General features: G+C 41.4%; 1 protein-coding gene, 1 non-coding gene and 1 pseudogene across 2 annotated transcripts; 1 reads left to right on the top strand and 2 right to left on the bottom strand.

Moving 5' to 3' along the window:
• Window positions 1-233: 233 nt before the first annotated feature.
• LOC122674908 lies at window positions 234-1,105 on the top strand (annotated as a pseudogene).
• Window positions 1,106-6,748: 5,643 nt separating this feature from the next.
• Window positions 6,749-10,218, bottom strand: FMC1 (formation of mitochondrial complex V assembly factor 1 homolog). The gene is made up of 2 exons (XM_043873526.1): window positions 9,951-10,218; window positions 6,749-7,046 (listed from the first exon to the last, which is right to left on the bottom strand). Exons 1-2 carry the CDS (start codon window positions 10,086-10,088, stop codon window positions 6,843-6,845), a joined length of 342 nt encoding a protein of 113 aa, XP_043729461.1. The 5' UTR covers window positions 10,089-10,218; the 3' UTR covers window positions 6,749-6,842.
• A 512-nt stretch (window positions 10,219-10,730) lies between these two features.
• On the bottom strand, window positions 10,731-10,803 carry TRNAR-CCU. The gene has a single exon. It is a non-coding gene; the product is annotated as a tRNA-Arg (tRNA).
• Window positions 10,804-11,037: the final 234 nt, after the last annotated feature.

Raw genomic sequence — 11,037 nt, 5'->3', positions numbered from 1 at the left:
AAGAAGAAAAAAAGAAAGCAAAATTTAACTTGAGAGCTAAAGAGTGAATAGGAATTAGCCTGAGAAGTGGGGGATAGTTGGGAGAAAGCTTTCCATGCATATGGAACAACAGAATGTTGAAAGAGACTCATGGCTTCTAGAACTGAATGAATTTCTATATGGCTAGACTGTCAGATGTAAAGAGGGGAGAGATGAAGCTAAAGAGATTTATTGGGCTTACTGGCGACCAGCTTCAATAAGATGATCATGGCAGCTCAGACAGGTCAAAGAGCCCTTAAAAAGGTGGTCTTGGGATGCCATCCGAAGTTGGCGGCAGCCGCCAGAGCCCCGGCTCCAGCTCGGGTGCCTGCGAGGAACGTCAGTTATTTAGCTTCCTGTGGTATACTGATGAGCAGAACTCTTCCACTACATACCTCAGTTTTGCCTAAGAAGATACATGCAAGAACCCTCTTCAAAATTGCTGCACCATTAATAAAAGAATATTCAGAAAGGAGAATTATAGGCTATTCTATGCAGGAAATGTATGATGTAGTATTTGGAATGGAGGATTATAAGCATTTTATTCCTTGTAAAAAATCAGATATAATATCAAGGAGATCTGGATACTGCAAAACACGATTAGAAATTGGGTTTCCATCTGTATTGGAGCACTATACATCAGTAGTAACCTTGGTGAAAGCACATTTCACCACATTTCAGTACAGCTGAAGGCATCCTGTACTGAAGGGAAGCTCCTCAATCATTTGGAGACTGGCATTTTAGCCCAGGTCTTCCGGGCTACCCAAGAACTTGTACTTTGGATTTTTCAATTTCTTTTGAATTTCACTCACTTCTACACTCTCAGCTTGCCACATTGTTTTTCGATGAAGTTGTAAAGCAGATGGTGACTGCCTTTGAAAGAAGAGCGTGTAAGCTGTATGGTCCAGAAACAAACATACCTCGGGAATTGATGCTTCGTGAAGTTCATCACACGTAAAGAAAAAAGGAAATGGTCACCTACTTGTATCTAGTTTATTCACTTTTAGGAAGTGCTTTCATCATTTGCTTTCAGAAGTCAGAAAGCATTTGTCAAACCCAGCTTTTATTATAAACCCATACCGTTGAAAATTTGCACTTGGAATATGGAACATGTACATAGAATTCAGTCAAGTATAATTCAGACTAGTATGTCTATTAGCATATTTACAATAATAGGATATCATCACTGTTGCTGGAATACTGATATCACTCTTTTGAGCAGAAATTGAAACTGTAAATTTAAACCTTTTAATTATCACCTCACCTGAAAGAGGGTGGTTGAAATACTCACGCAGTGTGTACTATATTAACCGTATCACGTTTAAGTTATTAATTTCAGACTATAACTTACTGTTTTAGGGCCTGCCTCATGGCTTAGGATATTTGAGTAATCATCAGATGTTTAAAGTAAAAACTTTTACTTAATGAAGGTTCCCCGGCACTTTTCTTATTTTCAAATTGTTCCTATGGACAGTAGTAGATAATTCAGTATTATACTAAGGTTAGCTTCCAGATAAACAATTATTTTTTATTTTTAGTTTTTGGTGAGTGGTCCAGAGAGTTTTTTTTGGTCCAGAATTTTTTTTTTTTTTGGGCCAGAATTTTAAGCTACTTTTCTCATAGTTTGCAACCCTCTCCCTGATACTTTGACTGCTGTGTCAGTAATGCTGAACCTGTGTCAAATTTTGTCTACAGCAGTGGGCAATAGATCAAGATAAGTTGGTTGATGTGTCTGCAGCACCATGCATCTTTATTTTCTATTTATTGTGTGTATTCACTTTTGATAATGTATTTCAAACTGATATTTTTGTAAACACATCAACGTAAGGACTGAAGTGGTAACTTAATAATTTACTTTTTGTAAAAAAATGAATAAAAAATAAAAAAATAAAGAGATTTAGCAAGGGCCAGATCCTAGAGGACCTTAAGTTTAGCTTGAAGGGTTATAAGCTGGAGAGACAAGTTCAGATCTGTACATTATGGAAATTAATTGACTGAAGAGCGTAATTTGGATTTAGTGAGACCAATTAGGGAGGGCAAAGGTTCAGAGAAAAGATGCAAGACATAAGGTCTGCAGTAGGGTAGTAGCAATAGAGGTTCAAAATTCTTAGAGGGTAGAATCTAACTTAGTGATTATTTAACTGAGGATGTGAAGGTAAGGAAGCAGTCTAGAATAACTCAGATTGCTGACTTGAGTGATTGAGTAAAAATGTTAGGGAATGCCAGAGAGATTTATAGGGGAATGAGGAGGTTCCATTTTAGATACACTGAACTTGAGATGCCTTTGAGTCATCTAAGTGGTGGTTTCTGGCCACTGGACATACAGGTTTTTATAACTTGAGTGGGGTGGGGGGCATGGACTGGAGTTAGCTCGTTGATAATTAAAGCCTTGGAATGGAGGTGATGAACCAGGGAAAGCACACAGAGTATGAGGTTAAGGACCTAGGTCTGCACCCAAGAAACACCAGCATGTAAGGGGTATGCACAAGAGGACACTGAAGACAAATGGCTCGGGTGAGAAGAAAACATAAAATGTACCACGAAAGCCAAGAGAAAAAAGGAAGGAGTGGTTAATAGTGGCAAATGCTCCTTAGAGCTCAGCAAGGAATGATCCATTGGGTTTAGTGGATGAAGGTCATTTGTAAACTTGCAAGGCAGTTCTAGTAGGGGAGAAACCAGACTGCAGTGGATTAAGGATGAATGGCCATGAAAAATGTAGAAAATGTCATGAGACAACATGGATTATTAACTTCAAAATCTGTATGCTGAGCCAAAGAAGCCAACTTAAAAACAGTACATACATATTATGACTGCATTTGTACTAAATACTTGAACAGGCCAAATTAATCTACTGTGACAATAAGCAGGTCAGTGGTTGCCTGGGACCAGGTGTGGGGAAGGGGGGATGTCTGCAAAGGGGCATAGGGGAACTTTGAGGGGCGGTGAAAACATAGCTTTACTGGGGTGGTTATTACACAGGTGCATTCGTCGTCATTTGTTGAACTGCATATTTATTATATGTAAATTATACCTCAATACAACTTAAAGTTTAAAAAATACAGAAAGTGAGGACTTCGCTGGTGGTCCAGTGGTTGAGAATCTGCCTGCCAACACAGGGGACACAGGTTTGATCCCTGGTCCAGGAAGATTCCTCATACTGTGAGACAACTAAGCCCAAGCGCCACAACTACTAAAGCCCATGCACCCTAGCACCTGTGCTCTGCAACGAGAAGCCACTGCAGTGAGAAGCACACAGACAGCTAAAGTAGCTCCCACTCGCCGCAACTAGAGGAGCCCACATGCTGCAACAAGGACCCAGCACAGCCAGAAGTAACTAAGAAAAGAATTTTAATGTAGAAAATGAAAACTCATTCAATCCACTGAATACATTCAATTTGTTTGCAGAGAGGAACAAGTTAGAAGATAGCAGCTGAAGAAATATTTGAGATAAAGCCGATTACAACTGAGCCTTGAATGACAGGTGTTTGAATTGTGCTGGTCCACTTATACCTGGACTTTTTTCACGAGTAAATACTCGAGTACTACCGGATCTGTAGTTGGTTGAATCCACAGATGCAGAACCATGGAGGGCCGACTGTAGTTATACTCAGAGTTCTGTGTGGAGGGTCAGTGCCCCTAATCCTCCAAATTGTTCAAGGGTCAATTATAGTTGCTTTTAGATGGAACAGCCTTGAGCATATTTAAATACTAATAAAATTCAGTGAGAGGAAGCACTTAAAGGATAGCAGGCAAGAGACACTAAAGTGAAGGAATATGATAAAGCATGTACCACATCAAAAATTAGAATAGTGAGCTAACAGGTGCCCAAACCTCAGAAGTCCCTATTTTTAGGACATTCCAAGTATAGAAAGTTTATCGCCAATACAATTCATATTCCACAATCAATTCCTTCCATTTTTAATGCTTAGTTAATTCTGGATGGTAAGACCACTGATAAGAGGTACAGATTGGTTATATATGGACAGAAATGGCCTAAACAAATCATTTAAACCATGGGAAATAATTTATTTCAGAAGACTGGTGGCAATAAGGCTTAGAGAAGTTGTTGTTTAGTTGCTAAGTTCTGTCTGACTTTTGACCCCATGGACTGTAGCTCGCTAGGCTCCTCTGTCCATGGGATTTCCCAGGTAAGAATACCAAACAGGTTGCCACTTCCTTCTCCAGGGCTTAGAGAAGGGTTCATGATAAAAGAATAAGGGTACAGTGGTTTAAGATGAAAACAAGATTTTCTTTGTCAAGCACTTATGTACTATGCAAATGTTTTACGTAACTATTATTTTCATTTGTTACAACCATCTTGTTGGCATACTCATTCTGCAGAAGAGGGAACAAGTCCAGGTCAATTAACCTAGCCAAGATCACACACCTTATAAAGGTGGGATTATAAAGGTGGTAAACTATCAAGGTGGGATTAAAGCCTATGTCTGTATTTCAGGCTTCCTCGGTGGCTCAGCAGTAAAGAATCTGCCTGCAGTGCAGGAGCCAAAGATGTGGGTTTGACCCCTGGGTCAGGAAGATCCCTTGGAGGAGGGCATGGCAACCCACTCCAGTATTCTTGCCTGAAGAATCTCGGACAGAGAAACCTGGCAGGATAGTCTATGGGGTCACAAGGAGTAGGACAAAACTGAAGCGACTGAGCATGTACACTGTATGATTTCAAACCCATAGTATTTCTTACCCTGCTATGCAGGGCTTGGGGCTGAGTGGTAAAGAATCCATCTGACAAGCAAGAGATACAAGTTTGATTCCTGGGTTGAGAAGATCCCCTGGAAAAGGATATGGCTACCCACTTCAGTATTCTTGCCTGGGAAACCCCATGGAGAGAAGCCCGGTAAGTTACAGTCCATGGGGTCGAAAAAGAGTTGGACAGGACTCACTGACTAAACAACAACTTTGTTATGCAATTCTGCCTCAAATCTCATATTTTAAAAAATGCTATGGAAATTCCCTGGCAGTTCAGTGGTTAAGACTTGGCATTTTCACAGCTCTGTGTTGGGTTCAACCCCTGGTCAGGGAACTAAGATCCCACAAGCCATGTAGCCAAAAAAAAAAAAAAAAAACCCAACATTATTATATACAGCCACCTGGGTATATTAATATTTTAACAAAAGCAATCAAAAGATCAGTCTATCTTAATCCTTTTGCTTTCTTCATCTTAGTAAAGTAAAACACATTCAGATAATAATATACCCAAGTGGCACTAGTGGTAAAGAATCCACCTACCAGGGCAAGGAGATGGAAGAGATGCAGTTTCAATCCCTGGGTAGGGAAGATCCCCTGGAGGAGGAAATGGCAACCCACTCCAGTCTTCTTGCCTGGGGAATCCCATGAACAGAGGAGCTTGGCAGGCTACAGTCCATGGGGTCACAGAGTCGGACACGACTGAAGTGACAGAGCACACACACATGTATGAAACAAAGCAGGGGAGATGGGATGTTAAACATTTTTACTTCTTTGATCTGTTCAATTGAAGAGATGCTTGGTTTGACCTCTTAATACTGTTGTTTTAATGTTAATCTCTTAGAAGAAAAAGATGATGTTTTGAAGTACTTTATGAGTGTTTGTTTAGGTTTTACTCCTAGTGAGTAGAACTGAGCTGTGCATTCAAAACACTGAATAACTGTCTATGTAAGTCACTGTGGAAGACGCTTTACAAAATACAAAAATGAATGAGGTGTCTTCCTTACTGTAAAGGAGCTGACAGTTCAGGGAAAAAGACGTTATATGTCTATGATTATACCAGAAGAAACTGACATATACCACAAACGGGGCACAGGTAAAGAATTATTGGTAGTTCAGAGAGAATTTTTATTTAAGGAATTCAGGATGCTAGAGGCAAAGGAAACATTTAGGAGTCTAGTTTAATAGTTCAGCCCAATGATTTCCAGTGCTTGAAACAGGACAGAGATAGTGATGCTAACAGTTCTTGCAGAACTGTTTTTCCCTCCAAACTTACTGATGGATGTGGAGAGTGAGAAGAGAAATACAGAATGAAGCTCAAGTTCTTGACTTTTTCAGCCAAGTGCATGGTAGAGTCCTTCACCTTCATAAAGAATTCAAGAAGAAGAGCAATTTGACATGGAGGGTAGAAGGCAGAGGGGAGAGAAGTCAGTGTGTTAATTCCATCACCCTCTCCCTGGTTTTCCTGCAGCCTGTACTTGAGTGGTGGCCGTGTTCTCATACCTAAGGGTCAGGCCTAGGGAGGTACTAGCTCTCCACTGTTGTAGCCCATCTTGTTCACCTTAATTCAAACCACATCTTATATATATATATATATATATATATATCCCGTCACTAACTCTCCTCAATAACCCTGTTTGAGCATACCATCTGTTTCCTGCCAGGATCTTAACATCCTATTTGTGTACTTTTAAATAAAAGGTGTATCTGTGTAATTATTTGTTTAAGGACAGGAAACATCTAGAAGGATGCACACCAACTGTCAGCAGTTTTAGGACTGGTAATGGGTTTGGAAGAGGGGAGGGCGAGACAAGGGAAAAGATGAGAGGGCTTTATTTTATATGTCTATACTATTTGAATTCCTTAACAATAGGCTGTATTACTTTTTAAATTGAAAAATAACTAAGAGTTTTCAAAGTAAATCAAGAACATCAATCAGCCTAGTGTAAGAACTTCAGTAAATTCACTGAGAGTAAAAATGAAACCTCCCTGAGAAACACTCAGTCAACAAAATTTCAGAGAAAACCCCTAAACTTTAAAAAAAAAAATTTAATGATAAATACATATTGACAGAAATTAATAAACTCTTGCATGAAGACAGCATCCAAGGAACTTCTCCATTTTCATGGCTCCCAGCCCTTCCCTCCAGGCTGCTGGGGCAACTTGAGACCCACTAAGCCAGCAGACTCCTCCACTGAGCGCTCACCCTTGCCATGAAATTCCTGATGAAGGGCCACGTGTTCTCGAATGCTGCGTAGCAGGCAGAGATAGGTGGCAGCTTGGAAATGAAGCTCATGCTGGGCTCTGCACAGTTTCTCACTGGTGACCTGGAGAAGTAGCAAGGTCAGATAGTCTATTAACAGCGCAGCTGCGGACACAGGGCCACTGTATTGATACAGGGCCACTGTATTGAGACAGCATTATTAAACAAGCATTCTCTAGAATAAAAGTAAACTGCACATGGGAGATACAAACATATGTTTGTGTATACTTAATACATCTGTAATTTGGCCACCTGTTAACTGAAGAATTTTACGAGGAGTTTCACTGAGGCATTTCATTGAGTGTCCTCAAATTTTAATACTGGAAAAAAAAAGTTACCTCGTTTCAACATCCTCATTTAAAGAATGCGGGATCTAAAGCCCAGAGAGATTCCATGGTTGGTTAATGCAGAGATGGGGAACTACAGTCAGATCACTAATCATTAATGTCACCTAAGGAATAAAATACAGAACTTTCTACCCTTCAAACAAATGAAGGACTGCTTTATTTTATGTGACTGTGGACTGGTTAATATGGCACATGCCTTTCAATGAAAATTAAAAACTTATTTTGTCTGAAAAATAGTTTTGTCTTCACCAGTAACAAAATGAAGGTTTTATATATATGAGAATCATATGTTCATATTACTTAATTATACTCCCTCTCACAATTTACGTTTTCATCTAAAAAATTTATATTCTGATGACCTTAAGCTGGTCATAATTAACTTTCATATTAAGTACATTAGCACACAGACTTTCCTTGACTAGTTTTACGTTCTGAGGCTTCACAGAAGGAAAGGGGCAGGAAAGGTGAGAGGGAGATGTACGCAAAACCTCAAATGACTCAAGGAGCCCTGACCGAGTGTGGATTAAGCTCTGGGCACCACTGCCTACATGTGCTTTTCTCTGGCCTTTCTTTACTGGAATATCTAGGTTTGGAATCTGAAAACTAGTATGTCTGATTTAAGATCTGCAGATCATATATATGAAAATATATGCTGCTCAAAAACAGAATTCATCTGTTTTAATCAATTTAACTTTTATAATTAAAAATTTATGAGATCAACACTAACATTATGAATGAGTAACATTCATCTCTTAAGTCTAGTTTGATAGAATTTGAAACAGGAATTCCACCTTAGTATAGGACAGCACATAACCAATCTTGATTCAGCTAAGCCTGAATTATGAGAAGTGTCAGTAATATAACTTAGTAAATGAACCACCAGAGATCAAGAGATCTAATGAAATAGAAAGCTGTATTTTCCCTATGGAGAAAGGGGAGATCTCCCCCTAACTGAATTCCTTCAGCCTAGAGAAAGGAGAGACAATGGGCAAAGATGATTACTGAGTTAGCTCTGAGCCAGCAGGAAATAGAAACCATACCCAATTCCTCTCATGCATTCCAGAGAGTTGTTTCTAGAATCTTTAGCATGAAGTTCACATTTATTTCCAAGGGTTTTCACAGCCATTTCCAAGCCTCTCTCAAGGGTAAATAATGTTGCCTCCATACGGCATAAACTATAATCTTGTCACCTTAAGAATCTTAAGACTGACTTCCTGTTACATTTACAATAAATTTAAATTCCTGCCTACCTCATCTTCCTCCACTTCATCCACCACACCCTAAGCCTTAGCTGCTCTCAACTGTCAGTTCCTCTCCCCTCTTGGCTTTCAGTCGTGCCGCTGCTTGGACTTTTACTAACCCTCATTTACTTGCTAACTCTAAAGTATTCTTCAAGTTCCTGGGTAATAAATTCCATCCTGTAAAGCCTACCTCTTCTATATACCAGGACTTCAGGCATCTCTACTCCTTTAGCGCTTGTTTATTCTAAGTCCTTGGTCAAATGGCTCCTCAGGTGGAACGCAAGCTTCTTAAAAAAGACCCCTGTGGATCTTACTCGTCATTTTTAGTCAAGTTCCTATTAGTACCTAATATTGTGACCTTTCAAAACTCAGTTGAACTTTAGTTCTGACATTTTGCATTCTAACTTCCATGGCTCAGAAAATCAAGAGTTTAAGATAATGGTTCTCCCCTTTCCACACTGCTCAGAGGACGCCAGGCTTCCTTCGCTAATGTCCAAGCTAATTATTCAACTTACTTCTGAGATAGGTTGCAACTTCTTTCCAAGCCAGATCAGTAACTCTCAATCTAGTTGGGCTTGTATAGGTCAACTGTCCCTGAGTCTCAGCTGCCCCATTTGAAAAAAGAAACTTTCATCCTATCTTGCCTATCCGGGGTAAATAGAGTGCTGGAGTGCAGAATTCACAAAGGAATTGTCCAAGGATGGTGGACGTTCATATTTATCTGCTACAGATGGAAAAATTGTTACTTGGTCATATATCACACTAATGTTGTAACTTACAGTACCACCTCATTAGAGGTGTCTAGTTCAGCTCTACAACGTGCGTGCTTAGTCCTGTCCCACTCTTTGGGACCCGGTAAGAGTGAGCTCCCATTTCCTCCTCCCGGGGTTCTTCCCCACCCAGGAGTTGAACCCGCGTCTCTTCAATTAGCAGGCGGATTCTTTACCACTAGCCAGCAAAAAGGGGCGGCGTAGTCATGCTCTCCAAGTAGCTCCCAATATCCCATTCCGCATCAAGAACTCCTCAGAATAGCTCTCCTAGGGAAGGCGCGAGTGGGATAGATGCTGTGACTAGTAACCCTACACTCAACATCTTTCTGCTTGTCCCTGTTTCATCCATTTCACTTTCCTCTAACTTTCCCATCCACACAGGCCAGACAGCCAGTGTAATTTCCAGGGACGGCTCCACCCCAGGACGACTGCTCTCTCACGCCAGTCCTTGCTTAGGTCTTAGACCAGGGCCTAGGGCCTGGGTCTGTCTGGAGGAAGCCTGGGCCCCAGAATTGCGGGTTAAGGCCAGGCGCGCTCCATCTCGCCCAGACCCGACTCTCCTCCCTCCCCGGAAAGGGGACGCTGGAGCACCCGGACACGGCTTCCGTACCCGATGTGCACGGAAAGCTTTGACGAGGTACCGATAGGCTGCGGTGTCGCGATAGGGTCGGCCTGTGGCCGCGTTCAAGTAGCGCAACTCCCGTAGAAGGCCTCGCCAAGTGCGCAGCGGTGACCCTAAGGCCGCCATTTTCCCGTCGTCGGAGTCGGCTACGGGACCCTACAACCCTCCTACTCCATCAACCCCACTTGCCCGCCGCTTAATGGTACGGTCGGGACCAGACTGCAGGCTCCCCCTATCGACTGCAGGACAGTGGGATGTCTCACTTCCTTTCTCTGCCGAGCAGTATTAATCGAACGCCGAGCGGCTTCCTAAGGTGTTAAGAGAAAAGCAAACGAAAGCCGAGTGTAACTGAATGGCCTGGAAAAAGCCTGGCGGAGAGAAAGAAGGTCCTTGTTCGTTTCCTGACTGCGTCACGTCAGACGCCATTCGCTGACGGAGCACCGCTGAAACTGGAGAAAATGAGGGCATATCGCAAGTGGGTGTCAATTTAAAATAGAAAACTTTGAGATTTTATTTATTTCTAAAGGAAATATCAAAATTCAACCTATCGGCTTCCCCAAAATCTTAACGAGATTACGGCTCACAAGGAAATGGGAGTCTATTGATTCTCGCAAACTGTAGCCCCAAACTTAGAAAAACCACGCATACACTTCCCATCTTTAAAAAGTAAAATCAAGTTAGCATATTTCGCTATAATTGTTTAAGAAGGGGAAAAGGCAAAATTTTTATTGAAAAGTTGATTTTAAAGGGGAAAAAAAAAAACCTCATCACCCCAGATGGGACTCGAACCCACAATCCCTGGCTTAGGAGGCCAATGCCTTATCCATTAGGCCACTGGGGCTTCTGTGAATAACGCGCTCAAACAACCCTTTCAATTTTTTTCCTTCCTGGTACGTCATATCATGTCAGAATTTCCTTCTAACCTATCCTAGGTACCCACACTTAGTACCAATAATGGGGGACGAAGCATGCTGGGAATTGTAGTTCAAGAAACAAAATCCCGCGTTACAGCTCCAAAGGTTTTACCCTCGAAAACAGCACGGAAGCGCCGGACGGTGAACGGGCACGCGCACGG

The sequence above is a fragment of the Cervus elaphus genome, chromosome 18, assembly GCF_910594005.1.
Source record: "Cervus elaphus chromosome 18, mCerEla1.1, whole genome shotgun sequence".
NCBI classification, from domain to species: domain Eukaryota; kingdom Metazoa; phylum Chordata; class Mammalia; order Artiodactyla; family Cervidae; genus Cervus; species Cervus elaphus.
This window is presented reverse-complemented; position numbering and strand designations above follow the sequence as displayed.